The sequence below is a fragment of the Chelmon rostratus genome, chromosome 6, assembly GCF_017976325.1.
Source record: "Chelmon rostratus isolate fCheRos1 chromosome 6, fCheRos1.pri, whole genome shotgun sequence".
Lineage (NCBI taxonomy): Eukaryota > Metazoa > Chordata > Actinopteri > Chaetodontiformes > Chaetodontidae > Chelmon > Chelmon rostratus.
The window spans coordinates 23,288,156-23,308,387 of NC_055663.1; the positions used below are offsets into that span (position 1 = coordinate 23,288,156).

At 40.8% G+C, this 20,232-nt stretch overlaps 1 protein-coding gene across 1 annotated transcript in view; it reads right to left on the reverse strand.

The window, feature by feature from the left end:
* Nucleotides 1-13,407: 13,407 nt before the first annotated feature.
* lingo1a (leucine rich repeat and Ig domain containing 1a) overlaps nt 13,408-20,232 on the reverse strand; it is a 60,871-nt gene continuing 54,046 nt past the window's right edge. Inside the window, exon 2 of the mRNA XM_041939381.1 lies at nt 13,408-15,521. Within this exon, the coding sequence (XP_041795315.1) occupies nt 13,662-15,509 (1,848 nt within the window). The 5' untranslated portion in view covers nt 15,510-15,521 and the 3' untranslated portion in view covers nt 13,408-13,661. The remainder of the gene's footprint in view (nt 15,522-20,232) is intronic.

The window sequence follows — 20,232 nt, forward strand, 5'->3', positions numbered from 1 at the left end:
TTGGTCATTCAAATTTCTAATTACAATAAGAATTTTCAAGGATTTACACCAAGAAATTGCAGATGACCAATTATCTGCCCTGGGAATGGTTCACTTTTTTTCCATTAGCATGTAGCTTGTTACAATAAGAACACCATACAATAAAAAGCCAAAAGAGGCCCAATGGTCACCAAAGCTATGTTTCACCTTCGAGTCTGAATATTTGCATATGTACCAGCAGTGTGCTGACATCCTTGGAGGTTTCACTTACAAATCGATTCTCTCATGTGCTTCTGTATGTGCAACTGCTTATTTCTGCTATTGCAATCACAGCAGACAGTTTCAGATAATGTTCACATGCTGTGTTTTTTTTTATGAATCCACTGCCCATGTTACTTTAAATTCCCTTATTATAATAGAAAATATTCAATTCAGAACCACATGTCATCATACTTTACATCCGTCCGTCTGTCAGGAGATGCTGGTCCTAGTTATTTTTAATCTGTGAAACCATATGCGGTACTATATATTTGAATCTAGCAGTGAGTGCAGTTAGAGGTTCTCCCTTGCAAAGCTCATTAACAAGAACAACAACAACAAGAAAAACCTGTCTGTATCTCCCTGGTGTAGCCCAACCATTCCTGGCAATGGCTGCGTACAGTATCCATGGAAACAAGAAAATAATTTGGCAAAGCTGAAGAGGACACTGGCACAAAAGAGGGGTTGCCAAGTTTATTTTGTGCATCCCTGTGAGCGAAGCAAAGAGACTGGACCATTACCATTAAAAAAAAACACCAGCGTGACGTAATTTGAGGTAATTAAGAGAAGACTTGGACCTCACCAGTGACACAGGTAATGACTCATTCTCCAGGAGGCACTGATCTTACTGGGGTTTGTGGATGTGCAGAGATGGAGAAGGGACCCCCAGAGCACAATCTTTCCTAGGACCCCGAAGTGGCCGAGACCTGGGCTTTTGGAGACAAATTAAACTCCTAAATAACAAAACCCTGTATTTGACACAGCTCCAAAACAAAACATTGGCACTCAAACTGTAAATGAAATTAAATGAAAATCTAGTTTCTGTTAAAAAAAAAAAAAAAATGAATATATCTATCTTTCCCAGTGAAGTCACACTGTCTGTGTCAAGAAAATCTTGCCAAATACAAGCTGTACTAATTGATATGTGACGAGTCGTTCAGTAAGTCACATGTTCTCGACAACCTTGTTTATCACCCTGGCAGCTTCCAAGGATGCCTGCAATGCCGGCTGTCATTTATGTGATAGAATAAGAAGCCTCTGTGTTTAAAGTGTTTTGAAATGAAAATTGGGGGAAGCCTTTATTTGAAATGGGACATTTCAAACATTGCATTTAACTCAGCAATTTGCAAACACCACTTTAACACGACCCACCTGCATGAAATATGAGCGTTTTAAGCGCTTGGCTGCATGCTGCTCCACTGTTTCCCCGTCTCATCTGTGTCCTCTTGTGTTTTATTTTCCATTATCAGGTGTGCAACTCCGCAACTGTCATGCATCATCTGTGCCCGCACATTTCACTAACTGCACTAGTGCTTGTTTTTTTTTTGTTTTTTTTTTACTATGTAAGTCTCAATCCGCTGCTGCCTCAGAAGTGCCAAACCATAGTGTAACCGCACACCTGTTTTTCACTGTACCTTCAAGAGTAGCAAGCTCTCAGCTTATGCTGCTTTCTTGGTTTCAGAGATCAGAGAGCTTTCAGTCTCTCCGGGTCTCTCTTTAATGTGTCAAGAAACCCGTCCTCAGGTAAATTCACCCCAGGAGCACTTGGTCTCTGCAGTCGTATGTGTCACAGATCCTGTCAGAACAAGGAATTTGGGATTAGCGAACAGATTCCTCCTTGCCGGCTTGTGCTATTGTTCCAGATTGCTGAGCCTGAGATAACCAGCCAACAGGTGTAAATTCAGATATGTTCAGTTGTGCAGCTCAGACTTCCAGTTAAAGCTGCTAACCTCCTTAATGGGGTCAAAAGTTACAAATCTGTCATAGTGGTCATCATCGTTTAGCAACTGTTTTCCCAAAACTTTTAGGTTCACGCACAATGTTTAGCTGTTCATGCACTCATACTCATCCACACTTCACCGCTGATCAGATTCACACAAACAGCTGAGCCTGAAGAAGGCCCAAAGGCTGCTGTAAGCTAGTTTAGATGCCTTTGAGCAATGTAATATAATTTGCCATTATACAATGGAAATTAAGAAAAACGCCATGATACGATGTTTTTCCTATATTGCACAGCCTTAAAAGAATTTAATTAGTCCGGAGTTTCAAAGCATAAATTGTGTAAAGCTGTCTTCTCTCATAAATGGCAGTCCACTTTTAAAGTCCCAAGTGGAAAGAGGTGGGCTGTATACCAATCAGCAGCTGTTACAATCAAACCATTGGGCTTTTCGTTGCAAGCAATTTGCAATTTTCGGTGACAACGCCAGGTGGTTCCTCCAACCTCTTATCAAATATTATGTGGCTGAGGCAGCGGTGACCTGAACATTAGAGAAAGTTTCTCGAGGCAGAGTTTTTCAGCGCGAGACGGGGGCCACCAGCAGATGACTGCGTGCAGGCAGCGAACAGATGTGACTGTACTCGAACTAAATTAGTCAGGCTGTTGTTGAATAATAACAAGAAGCACTGAAGCAGCTCAGTTCTGGACAAATAGAGACTAGATTCGTGCAACATGCAGAACCGACCTGGCAAAGCAGGTTTTTTTGTTTCCTTAGAAACCTCAGTCCAGGGTCTACTGTCTGATATGCAAATGAACTTCTTTAGTACAAACTTACTTGCTGTTGGTTGTTCACACATTTTGACTCGAAACTTAAGAAACCATGGCTTTTTGTTTGTTTTGCCTTTTTACTACCTGTCTGTTCTTTCGATAGACAGCGTAGTTTAGATTTTTTGCAAATTACGTTTACCTTTCCCAGGACTATCACTCCTTATTTGTTTGCTTGCCAAACGTCAGAATGTTTACTTGTTAGATTTATGCATTTTGTCATTTTCCTCCTCCATATTTGCTGACATGTTCAGCCTTTTCAGATCGTTTACTGACCCACTGCAACAAAGAAGAATGATAATTAGCATGTTCTGTACTACTAATGGTCAGTGTCTGCTCAGTATTATCATGATATTTTAATGAGCTAATGTTTGGCTTTATAGAAAGTGTTTCTATTCTATTGCACAACCCAGATTCCACAAAAGGCATTTGTTGCTCCAAAACCTGTATGTACCTTTCTGCACGAATGGTGTAAAGTCACCCCTGCCACGGGCACGAACACACCCCCATACCATCACAGGTGCTGGCTTTTGCTGGTAACAATCTGGATTGGCACTTTGTTCTTAAGTCAAGAGAAAACGACGTCCATCATTCCAAAAACAATCTGAAATACGGACTCGTCAGACGACAGCGCACTTTTCCACCTTGCCTCAGTTCATCTCAGATGAGCTTGTGCCGAGATGAGTCAGCAGTGTTTCTGGATGTTGCTGATTTCTGACTTTGGCTTTGCATGGTAGAGTCTGAGCTTGCATTTGTAGATGGGGCGATGAACTGTGTTTACCAACAGTGTTTTCCTGAAGTGCTCCCTAGCCCATGCAGTAATACCCTTTTATATGTTATGTTGGTTTTTAATGCAGTGCTGTCTGAGGAATAGAAGATCTCAGTGTTGGTTGTTGGTTTTTGGCCTTCCCTACATAAAGTCTTTGATGATATTATTTATTGTAGATGGTGAAATCCATAGTTCCTTGTTACGAGGTGTTTAGAAACATTTTTCTTAAACTGTTGGATTATTTGTTTTTCACAAAGTGGTGAACTTCGCTCCATCCTCCCTGTGAACCACTGAGCCTTTCCAGGATGCTCCATTCATACCCAATCATGATACTATCACCTGTTACCTATCAACATGTTTACATGTGGAATGTTCCAAACAGGTGTTTTTGGAGCGTTTCACAACTTTCCCAGTCTTTTGTTGCTCCTCTCACAACTTGGTTGAAACATATTGCTGGACTCAAGTTAAGAATGAGTGTATATTTACAAAAAACAAAGTTTATCTGTTTGAACAGTATTTACGTTTTACATCCCAACTTTTTGAAAGCAGGTTTGTACCCCACATCTGCTAAAAATGACAAAGCACTTTAACCCATATAAACAAGTTATTCAATCACCCAGAGGCTCTAAGTTTCTTTATTTTGCCCTAATTAGTTGAGCCAACTTTTCCCCTGGATGCCCTAATAATGTAGTAAATTACATGGCCTCACAGCACGTTTTCAGCAGTAATTTGTATCTGTGGGTAAAACTCTCAGCCGCATGTTGACCATCTCATAGTAACAGCGACTGGATAGTGAATCTTTCATTTAAAGCTCACGCTGAAGTAATAACTGAAAATCGTCTGATGTCCTTTGGTTCATTTGTAAAATACTAAAGCTCAGCAGACCGCCTGGCTTTTGATAATGAGTGCACCTTGAGCGAGATACGGCGGTATTGATGTGGTTTTGATACAATAACAAAGTAATTCTACAGTCGAGCAATGAGTGAAAGTCAGAAAATAAGGGAAAATAAAAAAAATCCACAGCACTCTGTATTATTTTCTAAGACAACTGAGGCATCTCAAGGGCTCTCGTCTGCGGTGTAATGTGAGAGAAACGGGATTTTCTCACCCTCATCTTTCTCCTTGTGACTCCTTTTAAATAATTGAAAGCTGAGCAAAGCCGGGCAATTCTGTCTCACTGAATGAGAGAAAATTCTTCTGCGGGCTCCTGCAGTGAGACTGTTGAAAAAGCCAAAACAGCTTAGATTTGTAATATCTCCACAGCTATGTGGTGTCGTGCCATTGTTGCATCGCTCATCCCCGGGGCTTTGCGAAGAAGAGAAAGTCATTGCTGAGGCATTCAACTGGTTTCTGACATCTACACTATTTTACTCCAAGGGATTTGGCTCTCAGAGGACAACTGCATTGATCAGTCCCTTTTGTGTCGTTAAGTCCGTCTCCACTGGAGTTTTGGGATATCAACTGATCTGCTGAAATTACCCCGTCATACAATTATTACCTCTGCAGAAATGATTAACTGCCTTGGAAACTGCTGCATGTAATAAAGGACCCTCCATACAGTGATTATGTTATTGTCAAATATAAGTGATTTTACATACTTCCGTGAATTTGGAGAACAGCCTGTAATTAAAATGAGTCAGCGTGGAGTCAGCTCACTTAGATTCACCTCTAATATATGAAGCACAGCTGATCATAATGAGGACAGAATTTTTAATATTGCCCATCAATATTTTAGTGAATATTTGAATGAGCTCGATTTGGTAAACATGCCTTTGATTAGGCACAGCTGTTTTTTGGGAATTATTTCTTTCTGGAATATGAGCCATCAGTGATCCAAGCACAAACTGTTCAGGTGGTTGTTCTATACATACAGTATGTCTACAATACAATGTAGTATAGTTATATAGTTGTGCAAGACTAGTGAGTTTGAAAATTCATGTGTGTATACAGTAAAAAGACTTTGAAATGTAATTTTCTCGTGCATGCCTTCCGCTCTAAAATTTACCCAATTACAATTTTCCTTTCATGTTCTGTTTCAAGTTAAGAGGCAGACGCTCAGCTGAGAGCTTTGAGTTTTGAGCAGCGAGCAAAGGGCACTCAGACATCGCCAACATGTCCTTTGAGTTGATTATTGCCCTTCCTGTCCCCTCCGGGATTGCAACACACCTGGGAACGTTAGTCAGTCAGTAGCTTGAATTGATCAATTAGCTGCTAAAGAGACTAACAGTGCTGAGGCTTGAATAGCTTTGGGGTACTGCCTTAAAAATAAGAAGGTTAGCAAAGAATTCTGGGACATATTTTTGGTCACTTGTATTTGCACAGCCCTATATTACAGATCACAAATTTGCCTCAAAGGGCTTTACCGTCTCTACAGCATGCAACACCCTCTGCCCTCAGACCCCTGTGCAGTATTTGCTTGTCTTAAGAGATATTGGCTTTATATGGACTTGGGGGCCAAATTAGCCTTTAAACTGGCGGGAAATTTTCCTTTGAGCATGTGTGTCTTATCATGACGATTCTCTGCAGGAACAACTTTAAAGTTCTGGCTTGGGTTTGGAGACTGCTGTGTTTAAAAATTATGTGTGTTTTTTTTTTTTTTAATGCATGGAGGGGGTAGCATCGTACTGGATTAAGCTGCATTATGGGAAGTGCAGGGTATGGTTCTTTGGAGATAAAAGGTGGGATATCTCGGCCTCTGCTGCATCAATTCTGGTCATCCTTGTTTTAATCGGTCTCTTGCAGGTCCCTCGACTTTATGGAAGTGGAATACTAAGTTGCTGGACTGGCCCTTTAATACCTATGTATCCATCCATCCATCCATAGATACACTTTGATTTTGAGTAGAGGCATTACGTATTAAACCTATTTTCATGATTCAGGAATGTCAAATCTAAACTCCATAATCTATATAAGAGTGATGTCAAGTCAATTTTTATTCATATAGCCCAGAATAGCAAAACACAATTTACCTCAAGGGGCTTTTATTATATTTCTCATGATGTTATTTATATATTGATTGCAAAACTAAGATAAATAATATCAGATGTCTCAGCATTTCAGATCTTGACTCTACAAACCCTATTTTCTGTTGTGTTATTCTTGCACAATATGATGAACCTTCAACATCACTGAGATAACGTGATGGCAGGAGCTCAAAAAAACTACCCGGACAGACAAAAACACAATATCAGAAGGCAGATGGAGAAAATAATGAAAAATGAAACCCACACTCACCTGCAGATATCTTGGAACAATGCTGACAAATGGGAGCAGCAGGCTGGCTGTGCTGTTTTCATCAGATCACATCGTCTATCTCGCAACGGCACCTGCCTCAGCTGCCCCATCAAATTTCAACAGCCTGCTGTCCTTGAGGCAAGTAGGCAGAAGCCAAATTATTTGCAGACTGGCTAGCCGCTTCAAGGTGAAACAACAACTGTGCTCTCAATTATTTCGCAGTGGCATATTCAGGCCTTACACGGGGGAATTGGAAATAGAACAGAATTATAGGATGGATTGGCCCCTTACCTCCTCACCTATTTACCTTGATAATAATTGCCCAGATCACCTTGCCTGCAAACATTCTGCCGTCCCCTCAAGTGAGCACAAATTTTAGATTCAGTATAGACATTCGCCAGCAGTGAGGCTGCCAAAAAGATGGTTTTAATGGCAGACAGTTGCAGCCTTTTGGCTGTCACATCTTTCCAATTGGGAACTCGTGACTCTTTCATGGGGTTGTTAAATAAATAAGGAGGGTAGATTGAGTTGCCTACAGAGACGTGGGCTGTGGCATATGGCCCAAGCAAAAATGGGCCTCAACAGATCGCCTTTTTGGACGCCGTCCTGGTGCATGCTAGATAGCCACGAGCCGGCCAAGACAGTAAGACAATAGCAAAGCAGTCAAAAAGCGAGTAACAGAGGGGAGTCAGGTGGCTTTTTTTTTTTTTTTTTTTTTTTTTTTAAAGCAGCGGGGCTCGGGGAAGTGTTTATTGACTATGCAGAACTGTCTGCTCAACATCAAAGCAACAGCTAAGTCCCCTCATGGGAACCACACAAGACATAAACCCCTGAACCCAGAAGGATCAAAGTCTCACCCACTATTCAACTTGGAGCATGTTAAATGAATATGAATATTCTGAATATTATGTCACAAATATAAATAGACGACTCACCACCAGGAAGCTATCGTTTGCACGGATCATATGGTAATTACGGTGGATATTTTGAGAAAATGAATTGGGAGTTGAAATTCTGGGAAATGAAATGATGCATATTTAGTGATGTACTACAGTAGGGTGCAATCTTCACATTCATATATTTGCAATGCATGAAATAATAATAATAGTTAATTATTCCTAAACAAGAACATATGTGTTTCAAAAATAAACTTCTCTACATCTATTTTTGTGTTTACTGTAAAATCCTAGTATCTGCATGTGCTAATGCAGGTTCTGTAGTTACAGAAGGCCATTTTCACCCCCAAATCATCCAATAAATGTACCTGAGGATGTGCGGGACACATTAATATGTGATTTGGGCCTTTATCAGTCAAGAAGAGTCCAGGCTAGCAGTGATACAAAGCAGGCTTGCCACTTTTTGGCTTGTACGGTAGCCTCTTAACTTTATCATTCAGTCAGTGGAAGTCGGTAACAAAATAAACTGTCATGTCCAGTTTCCCAGCGATCCCGAAGAGAGAAATTCAGTCAACAGCCTGCAGAAACCGACACGGTGCTCCTCACTTCTGAACAAAGGATGTTGCTGCTTTGATTCTGACTCTCGCTGAAACAAGACGAGACACTCCCACTTTGTTTTGTGTGTCCGGCCTCTTTAGAAGAGCTGCAAACTGCTCAGCCTTGGGGTGTTGTTGAAAGTAGGAAGTAGTCATGGTCTGTATGTTCACATTAAAGTCGATCTACTGAATGTGATGTTTGTTTTAAATCAGATCCAAATGCATCGATCAGTGTAGGAAACACTGAAACACAGCATTGTTGTGGTCTATACTCGTAGTGTTTGTCAGGTTACTATTCATACTGTTGAACTTCAGCTTTATTATCCGTCAGATAAGGCCTTATTTACAGTACATATACACTGATGTACATAGTATATATAATTTTATTTTTTCTTTACAAAACTCATCATAAAATTTTATCAGTGCTAAAACAAATGGGATGTTTTGTTAATTTGTTGTATAAAACATCACAGTGAGTTATATCATCACGATTTCTTAGAATTATTTTTCGGGGTAAAGTTGCAGTTCTTGCACATAAGCTTGTGTATGAAGTAACAACATGCCCTCTGTCTGAGATCATCTGATATTTTGAAATCTGTCAACTTAATCCTGCACTCCTTCCTCTTTTTTTCTCCATGTACAGTACACGAAGTGCTTGGCTTGACTGGAAAAGCAAATGATGTAATCGGTATGGAGAGAGCCCAACAAAACTGACTCGCATGTTCGAATATATGGCAACGTGTGCAATAAGATCATAATGGACAAATTCTGTGGGACAATGCATCTAAAAATGCATCTCTCCTGTAAAGAGCAGAATTCAATTAGAGTCATTTTTAATTAGCCACAGTCCAGTGATACAACTAATACTGTGGCATTCAGGAAGTACTCATATCCACATAGAAAACTAAAATGATTAACGCAAAGAATAAAGTTGTCATGTGTGACTTTCTGGAAAACTTTCAGGGGATGTCAGACTTAACATCATGCGTTTTTTTTCTTTTTTCTTTTTAAATTGCTGTTTGCTGCTATATCCCATTTTGCCTTAATGATGCGTGAAAATGACTATTTGCAGCAGATGAAGTTTTACAACAGCGAAGCAATAAACTCTAAACAACCACACCACTCTGAGTTTAGCATGGTAGCTCCTATCCCCTCGAAGCTGACTCCATCCCATGCATCTATCTTCATACTGGGGTAGCATAATAGGCATTTCAGTGCTTAAAATAACATGCTGCATATTAAAGCTGACGCATAATATTTACATCATGTGCTGGGGTTTCTAATTGAAAATGGTCTAGATCCTCATCGCTCTCCTAAAGCACCTGGTGCAGACAAATTACGTCTTGCAAACAATGCGTATCCTGTCATATTTGCATGTTTTTGACAGGATGGAGAAAAGTTACAACACTTTATTCTAACTCCCACCATTTAACATTCATGAGCAAACAAACCATTAATAAATGATTTATCACACACTATATTATTTAATTCCACCTGTTTTACTGCGTTATGGTTATATTGTCAATTATTCATGTACTGTTTCTAAACGGTATGGATGAATAATATAGCTATGGTAAACAAAGAAGGGCTGCTATTATTATAAGGCTTAAATGCTGCTTGCCAAAAACATACAAGCATGTAGATTAATTCTGACATTCATATACAATATGTTGTTTGGCGCAGGGCCTTAATTAAAGTAATTAAGGTGCAATTCCTTTCAATTAGGCACATGGCGTTTCCAAAATGAAAAGTGCCCTTGATTTCTGGTCCACTCGTGCCTGTTCCCTATTGGGATTAACGAGCGCTTTAACAAAGTCAGCAGGAATGTTGAAGTACAGGGTTTGACTGACAGTGACTAAAATTAGGTGAATTAACATACAGTAGGTATAATATGGAAACAAAGACCTAAACAAGGGCTTAAATTAAACCCTTTGATATGGATATGAGAAACAGCCTCCCATCTATGAGTTTAGATCCCGCATCTAAACAAAAATCTCAAATGATTTGCTTTTTATTTTAGGCATCTGAAGCTTCCATTGTGTGACAGAGGCACCGCCAACAGCAAATTCACATTTTTGTTTGCTTACATGCAGCGTTTCCCAGATGTCATTAAGCACATGGATCTGGATGAGCGCAAGGAACACCCAGAGGTGTGTCTGTATTTTTATGCTCAGTTGAGGAGAGGCGACTTGTCGCGCAGTGTCAGAATCCATCAGCCTGTTCCTGACCTAGAATTTTAAGCACAGATCTAATATCTGAGGAATGAAAACAATAGATGTCTCCATTACTCCCCAGGGCACCGAGGCCTCAAGAATAGCTTCTCTCCCTTTCTATTCTGCCTGTCTGTTTTCAAGTCAGAAGATAAATGAGCATGCTTTGATACAGCTTGAGGAAAAAAAAAAAGAACATCAAAAGTCCCTGTGGAGTCCTAACCAAGGAAGCAAAGATGTGTAATGAAAAGGAACGGGACAGAGATCCAAACTTAATGCAGTTCAGCGCTGCGTTTCATGAAACTAGGCTGTCCTACTCGTATCCTTGGTCATTTCCCATAACCTTCAAAGGTAACCTAATTTGCTCATGTTTCGCTGGGAGACATCCCAGAATAAAACTGTTATTCAATGCTAAGCAGCTACTATTTTTGTTTCATTTTGAACTTCACCAACTAATTACCAACATTGTCTTTTCAAGAATATAAATGTGCAACGTAAATTAGCAATATTCCCAATACATATCTTAATGTTTGTGATCCCTTACTAATGGTGGCTAATTGATGTTTAGAGGGCGAGCAAGTGAGCTACCAATGCCTCTGTAAACAAGTAATTAGCACTTAAACATGTGATGCTAAATTACCTTGCAGGCTGCATCATCATTTAATGAGGTATTCAATCAAAGAAATCAAAAATTAAATTGCTATTTGGTCCCTAATACACAAAAAATACACCCAAATGTTCAGCTAGACTTGCATTAAATGGACTTTGTAGCTCACTCTTGTGGTCTCTCATCTTTATTTATATGTAGCACATCTGTATTTATGGAGGAGAAAATGGAAAAAAAGATCAGCAGGACTCTGCCAGCTTGCAGTGGCCTGTAAGTGAAATTATTATTGAGTAATTAGGACAGAGCAAGGTTATCTAAACCCCACAGATACACAGCTTTCATTTCCAGCTATAAGACAGTCAAACCCTTACTAACCCCACCTTTAAAATCAAGCTAGGACCATCATGTGTTTAAAAAAGTCCATAGATTGTTTAATACAACATACCATATTCTCAACAATTCAACATCAACAAAATTTTGTTAATTAAAAAAAAAAAAATCTGCATATTACCTTTATTGCACAGAACAATTTGAATGTATTTTCCATAGATTTCTTTTTTAGTACATTTTTTTTTGTGTAAAAAGTTGGCTTGGACTACATGATCAATATAGTCCAGGGTCGAAATTAAAAAAAGGAATTAACAGAAACAAAAAACAGAATCCCGGGATCGCTCGGGACCAAAAAAAGGCTAGGTACAGTAGCCACACTTTGAACGAAGAGAGCATTCATAATCAGCAAGAGGGAGAACCATGAGCAATATCCTGTTTTTTTTTTTTTTTTTCCCTTTATGCAAAACGGATTACACCAAAGCTGCATCAGATTGCTCCATGGGTGAAACCATCTGTGTCACTCCACCCATCTGCATATTCTGTCCATACTTCCAGCCCATTACTGTGTCGTTGTCTGTAATGTCATCCATCATAAATAACTTAGCCTTTATCCTCACACACGTTTGCAAAGCCCAGCTGTCCACAGTGTGTACTTGAGAAGGCAAGGCTGTAACCTCAGATTTTATATGCAGGGCCAACTTGGAGCATAATATGCACAGTTCTTTTTCCCCTGACAAACATTGCACATTTCTGGGGAATAGCAAACCTGTAAATGATCCTGGAAGGTAATATTTCCATGGCTTCAATGGGGGGAGGGGAGCATCGGCATAAATAAATCATTGATTTCATAAAACAATCAAGAAAAATAACCAACAATGAAAGAAATATTCTACAGCTTGAGGAGCACATTGTATCCAAAAACATGAGCACCACAACTTTAATTCCTCACAATCATGTTGAGCACAAAATAATACCATTACATAATAGTTTTTGAAATGCAATTTTAAAATGTCAGGGATAAGCGCTGATAGTATCAAGGTTCCAATATCAACCAATTCTGTTTGATCGCAAAACCGAAAGAGCTGTTGTGGGCACAGAGCATCATATCAACGGCATGTCACATTTCCTTCTGTATCATGCCCTCAATGCATGTGCGAGCACACTCTGGTTACATCTGAAAATTAGGCATGAGTGACACTGATACTGATGTCAGATACTGGGCTCAAGAGGTGCTATCAGAGCATTGCCCAGTGCTAAATTCTTATACTGAAAGCCACATTTAACAACAGCATTTTCTGCTACTTTTCAACATTAAATATTGTTCTATTTATTGTTCTGAAAATGCAATTAATTTTATGTACTGTTTGGCTGATTGTTTTACAGTGCAGTGCTGAGAGTTGGTATCAATGGTGAAACTTGCACTGATGCATCCCTATAGTACTGAATCTATGTATTTTCAGAGCACTTATTTTTGTGCATCATTCAGTTTCACATAATGACCAATGTGAAGTGGTTTACAGCACCACAGTTTGTATTTCCTATAACTGTGCCATACAATCTTGCAAATTTCTACTAATTGCTGGGGCATACTTTCTTGACATTTTTTTTATCAGTTACTGTGACACAAATATACATTTGACGGATTACAGAACAATCATCACTGTAGGGAATAAATAAAAAGACCATATGTAGCACATAGCAGTCACGAATGCAACACTGGTGTGTTATAATGATGATGACGATGTACTCGAAATGCATCAGCGTTTTATAAATGTGCTCATCAACCCATACAAATCTCATTCATAACTTGACATCTGACTTTGGAAACAAAAAAAAAACCAAACAAACACGAAATGAAAAACACAGACAAAAAACAGCGATGGCCAAAATCTGATCTGCCCCTCTCATTCTGGCTGTTTGAAGTGTTTTTCTTTTCTGATATATTTTTCCCAGTATAAATCCACAGGAATATGAACTGCTTATGACAAATCTGACTTTCAATTAATGCCCCCACAGGCCTTGTAGAAACCACCGATGCGCTGTAGCAATGAGTGTGTTTTCATTCCCTCTCACTCGTGAAAGTCAGGAACTGCCCTCCTCGCAATACTTCAGTCAGGAAAAAACATATTACTCTATGTTGACAGACCAGGATCCACAGGTTTGTAAGAGAGGAAAGAAAATGTCTTCTTTTCCACGTGTCTTATTTTTGAGTTCAGAATCAATAAAATTCCACAGCTTCGTTAAATCATCTTCATGTTAAACTTGCGAGGAGCATCCACCGTGCTGCTGCTCATGCCAGCGTCCGATTTCCGTGGCACATACTCGATCTCAATGTTGTGCTTCGTGTTGCCTTTGCCTCTGCTCCAAAGGAAGAGCAGCACCAGGCAAAACAAGACGACACCCAAAAATGAGATGAAGCCCATTGTGGTCGCAATGATCAATGTCTTTATATCAAAGGGGAAGGGGACATTGGCTCTTGTACCGTTAGCACCAGTTTCTGTGGGCTGGTTGGAGATGAAGGCAAAAGTCTTGTTGGGCTGGTGTGGCCAGTCAGGCGAGTAGCTATGAATGTGCAGGTGAGCAAGAGAGGTGTCATTTCCGCCTGCGTTGCTAGCTATACACACATATGTACCATTGTCTTGAATCTGGGCATAACGCACCTCAAGGGTACCATCTGGCAACACGGAGAGCCTTCCAATTGTTTTGGTGGTGATAAACTTTTTCTGCGGGGATAGCCACATTATCACCGGCGCGGGATCTCCATCTGCTTGGCAAGCAAAATGAACAATGGCTCCCTCGTCAACAAATTTCTGCTGGGGTTTGCGATCCCTAATCCTAGACTTGCGACACGTGAAGTAGTTGGGCTGCAGAACATCCGGGAAATCTTTGAACTCTTTGCCTTGGACAAACTCGGGGGAGGCACAGGTAGGCTGCTGCCTGTTGAAGTTCAGTCTCCAGCGTCGTCGGAAAACCCATAACAGTCGGCAGTCACAGGCCAGGGGATTATCATACAAGGCGAGGGTTTCCAGGTTGCCGACTGAATGGAAAGCAGACTCCTCTAAAGTGCTAAGGGAGTTTCCAGACACATTAAGAATCTTCAGGTAATTTAGACCACGGAAGGAGTAGGGCTCAATCATTGCCAGCCTGCCACCTACCAGGTGAAATTCCTGCAGGCGCAGAAGATCATGGAGCTTATTCCCCTCAATGGTATGGATAGGGTTGTATGAAAGATTAAGAAAGCGCAAATAAACCAAATGCCTCAGGGCTACGTAAGGAATTGTGGTCAGGTTTGCATTCGCAATGGTCAGGGACGTGAGATTTAATCCGTACAAGCAATTTGGGGTCATCGTATCCAAATATGGCCAGTTGGCTATTTCCAACACTTTCAGTCGATAGAGCCGTTTAAAGGAGTAATCCCGTATCACATTGATATTGAGGTGGCGCAGCCTGAGAGTGATCAAACTGTGGAGGTGGGTAAAAGCCTCTGTTGGCACAGAGGACAAGTTGCACTTCTCAAGACTCAGGTGCTCAAGGCTACTTAGGCCATGAAAAGCTCGGTGGGAGATGAAAACCAGGTCGTTGTCGCCCACCTCTAAAGATCGGAGGTTGTACAAATCCTGGAACATGTAGTCCAACAGGATGACGATCTTGTTCTCACTTATGTCCAGCTGCGTGAGATTGCTCAGGCCCGTGAAGACACCGAGCTGGATCAGCTTAAGCTTGTTGCTACGCAGCCCCAATGTCCGCAAGCCATAAAGGTTGTTGAAAGCTCCAGGTTCAATAGTGGAGATCGTGTTTTCACTGAGCTCCAGGTGTTCGAGGTTGGGAAAGTTGGCAAACTCGTCTGGGTTGATGGTTCTAATGCGGTTCTTGCTGAGGTCCAGCAGTCTTGTTTCTGCAGGAATGCCCTCAGGAACTGTCATGAGCTTCTTGCGGTGGCACATCACAGAGCGCTCTTGAACATTGCACTCACAGCGGGATGGACAGCCTGTGGTGGAGCCAGACAGCACGGTGCCCAGCATCAGGATCAAAATGGGCTGCCAGCAAGCCACCAGGTAGCTGTGCCCAGTCGCTTCCCCGGCTGCCATCTTATCGGTTACCTGGGGAGACACAGAGGCAAGGCGAACCATTTAGTTACGACAAGAAATTCACATGAAGGTCAAGTTGATGGTTGCAACTACCCAACATTTCACAAGGTTCTGTCAGCTTAGGCTCTATGGCATGCTTTTATATTGCTCAGTTAAATTCAGTGGAAGTGGAGGACAGTGGTATGATCTGACAGCAATATGGATTTGTTTTAAAATGCTTTCCTTTGGCCACTGTGTCTATTTGCTGCCAGATGGTTATTTCAACAATCATAAGTGCTAAAAGGATGCCATTCTCATGTGACACAATTCCAAACAGAACCCAGAGTATGAATGCTGCAATATTCATGGCACAGAAGAAATATGATTTGAGGTGGGCGGTTGTGAGGAATAACATATGTGCATGCCTGAGAGTGCTGACACTTTTGAATTCTGCATTGTTCACTTTTCGACACAGAACTTAAAAAGATATTTCAAAAGCAAGTAGGTGCTGTGAATGCACCGCATTATATCAGACCTATTTGTGGTACAGAGGTAGAAGCTCTGATTTTAGGGAGAAAATCAAAGGCCAGATAACTCTAGTAATCTACATAAATCTTGCACTGCGCTCTCATTGTATCTGCAGTGGAATGCTGAACACCGCTTCCACTGCACACCTTGCAACGATCAATCAGTCAGTGCTATCGCCCTGATATAAAGTGAAGAGGCACAGCTTCAAGTGGAATTAACAGCATTTTTCAGACGGTAATCCAATTCATGCTGTGTCACAGACACATATGCTGAGCGCATCTGTGGTTTGTTCTGGTACCATAAAGTCTTTTTTTCACCCCCACTCTTCTCTTCCTGCTTCCAGGCTGAATTTGCTGCGTGTGTTGAAAAAAAAAAAAAAAAAAAAAAAAAACAGTGGGGGTGGGGTGGTGGAGCAGCAGTAGCAGGAGGACGCAATCAAAGACTGATGGTGGCAAGTGTGATGTATGTGCTGTGGTTGACACTCTGCTCACGCAATCTTTTCCGATAAAATATAGACCATACACCACCAGGTAATTGGATACAGAGAGATAAATACAGGGTTTAAGAGAAAAAAACAAACCGTATTTAATTCCTATGTCATCTCTTAGCATGCACCCAGCCGTTCCACTAACAATGCAATTAACAATTGATTGTATCATTTCAGAATTTTCAGTTATATGCAAAGAAGCACGATGGCACGGTTTACACTATGGCGTGACCTGAATACAGGAGCATCCTTCATGTTTTGTTTAGAGACAATGATGCCGACACATTGGTTGTATGAGGGGTTCAGTAGTAAAAGGCAGATGGACGTAAGAAGTAATGATTTAGGTTCTGATGAATCATTTCATCTTCACTTAAAGGACGTTATTTCTAACATTCGAGGACATGGAGTTGGACTGTGATGCACTGACATGATTAAATGTGCAAGAAGAAAAAAATCCTTCACATCTAATTTGCACTCATCAACACATGTCTCGGGGGGGGGGGGGGGGGGGGGACTCCTGTCTGAGCGTGATGGCTGTCACAATGCACAGAATTTTGCCAGTGGTGTGCAGTTTCATCTCTTGCTCTAAATTTGTCTTTGAAGTCGATTGCTAACTGGTCACATGATGCTTTCTCTTCCTTCTTTCGCACAAGGTTTGTGAAGAAGGATAACGCACACTTTTGTGCTTCAGCACATTTCATGGACCATATTACATGTGACAGATTGAGACTGTAGAGAAAAGGAGGGGAAATCTCAGATATTATGGTTGACAGTTAATTACGGGGTGACACATTACTACCATTGTGGTCACCAGTAATAACTTTTTCCCCGAACCAATAGACAACTGGACATCAGACTCATCAAAAAAAAAGGGGGCTTTATCAGCCAGATTTACTTCACTCAATTTCATTTTATTCCCTCTGAGGTCAAAGTTCAGATTGGGGATTTGATGATACCATCTGTAATCAAGTGATTTCAAAACAGGCAGGGTTGATGGCACATCTGAGATCAGAGGCCTGCACCCGAGCCTACTGTGCTCCTTCCTGCCTCCAGCCATAGTTAATCATTCTTACTCCTTAACCTACATTGATCAAGTCAGTGCTGAGCGCTTTGAGATGGAGTGGTGTGGGGCTTTGTATGGCATGCTAAGACACCTAAGAAGAAGGAGTGGTCTTATCACAAGCTCAATTCCATCTGTCACCCTCGATCATGTGGCTATCGCATATTGGATATCAGTCAATGAGATGCTATTATGTCCAACTCTATTACCACTGACACTGAAACACAATCAGCAAAATGATCATAATCCCTTGTTGGTAAAGCTCAATGACTACATCTTCAGCAGGTTATGGACCGCAGTCAGGCTTCTTAATGAGTCCTTGCGCTCATTAAGGGCCGAAATACCCATAAAATAGCACACTCAGTAACTCAATCATAATACATCCGATTATTTTTCAAGATGCATTAGAAAGCGACAATGTTGCTGAAGCTTTTACAGTTATTCCCTTAAAATTGTGCGCCCATGTCGTCTTCATGACGGAGCACCTCCGACAATTATTGCACACGGCTTCGGCAGCAGATAGGGAGAGAAACAAGTAAAGACGGGGACACATTAAGATGAAGAATGCCATCCACGGGTAAACATTTGGAGCTCTGTTTTGTTAATGATCTGCTGTTATCGTTCCCTCACAGGCATGTAGACTGAATGCAGTTCTTCATTCCAATCAGCACTCCAGTGAGCTCCCAGAGAATCACATTAATTGAGGTGAAGTGAGAGGGGGCGTGCTTCTCAAAGGAATGAATGTGGTTGAGGAGAAGTGAGACAGCCGTGCTCAATAAATGAGGACCCACCGGTCCAAGACCAGTAATGACTAGATCAATGAATGGTGAGATTAATGCCTTTATGACAGAATCCACTGGGATCCTGAAGATGCTGCCTCATATCAGGAAGTGGATGGCGCCCTGTGCTCCTATTACTACAGAGTGGCATAAGAGTAGCCATCTCATTAGTGGATGTACAATCCTAATTAAATGGACAATGAGTAAGATTTTTAGTGTCCCTTTGCACAAAACAACTCAGTAGATATATGTGGTGGCTAATTGGTCAACCAGTTACAATATCTGTAGTTTATTGGAAAGTTTTATAAGTTCAAAGTTGTCATGTCTCAAATACAGGAACATTTGCAACATGAGGGTTTTCAGCCATCTTTACCTGCTTCTTCTCGAAACACCTTCATGTTCTGATTGTGTTCCGGTTTGTCTTTTTCATGTTCACAATCTTATGATAAAATTGTTCCTTGTCAGGATCATTCCTGCAATTTAAATCTGTCTGTACAGGCGGACATTGTTGCAGTGAGTACAGCCCTTACAACAAGATCGAGCCATGAATTCCAGTGAATTCTTGGGGAGAGCACGTGAGCAGAGTGGAAGGAGTCCGGACGAAGCACAGGGCGTCGCCTTATCTTCCGCTCCAACGCCGCTCTTTTCATGTATTTTGTGTTTATTGCTGAGTTTGTGGGAGCGTCTGAGACTGAGCTTTTTCAATGAATAACCTATGGTTTGAGTTGAGTTGGGTTTTGTATTACATATTTCCTTTTACATTTTGTGCAATATTACATATCATTTACTGTTGTGTATGTTTTAATATTCTGTGCAATAGGAGTAACACTATTATTATTTTTATCTGACGGCAGCTTACATTGTTCTTTTTCCACAGCTATTGGGGCAATACATACTTTTTCACATATTTTTTATATATATATATTTTTTTTTTCTACATATTCTAGTTCTCTTTTACATAGTCAAATTTCATTTTCCTTGTATAATATGTACACATATAGTCTACTTTTTATTTTGTATTTTTCGAATGTTCTCTACCTCTGCTGCTATTTTTCTTCCCACTGCTATGACATGCTGCTGCAATGCCCAAATTTCCCCGGCTGGGGATGAATAAAGTTTTATCTTATCTTTTTTTTTTTTTTTTTTTCAATGAAATGATTTGTCTTAAGCAGCCTGAGAATAAACCAGATGAATGTGCACAGCTGGTGCTTTATTTGTGAATTAGTCTGGCAAATGTTTAAGCTAATATTAAAACACGGCGCAGCTTTTTTTTTTGTTTCAAGCAAACAGTGAGCGATATTGAGCGGAGCTGCTTTGGTCTTTGGTCGTTTTTCTTTTAGAAAAACACACCTTTTGGATTTACTGCATTTAAACCCTGTGGCTCCACGTTCAACATCTTTTATGCCCCCACTTGTAGAAAGTTGTTTTAATTGCTTTCCGTCCGCATGGCGCTTTCACATCCAACATGCTATCACTCCACTAAATCTTGTCCCATGCGTCATTAAGTTGTCCTCGCTAAGCACAATCAAGCATAGCTGGAGGTGGGCATTGTTAAGACTTGACCGTCACCCAAAGCTTTAGTTTACCTGTCACAAGACATCACTCCTGAGCCTTGTTAAATACCATAGTTAAATACCTGTAAGCTTCTGGGAAATCCCTGAGATGATGCTGACGTTATCTGCAGCACAAAGTGTTAAAAGCCTTTAAAGCCCATTCCTCTGCAAACTGCTTAGTCAGCTGCCACGCTAATCCTGAATGGGCAGACCCAGCTGCAGAATATTATTTACTGGACTATTTGCATGGCTTTGGTAGTCTATCCGAAACAATTTGCACTAATCAGATGCTGCTATCCCAAATCTCCTCAAGTAGATATAACAAATTCTTGTGGTG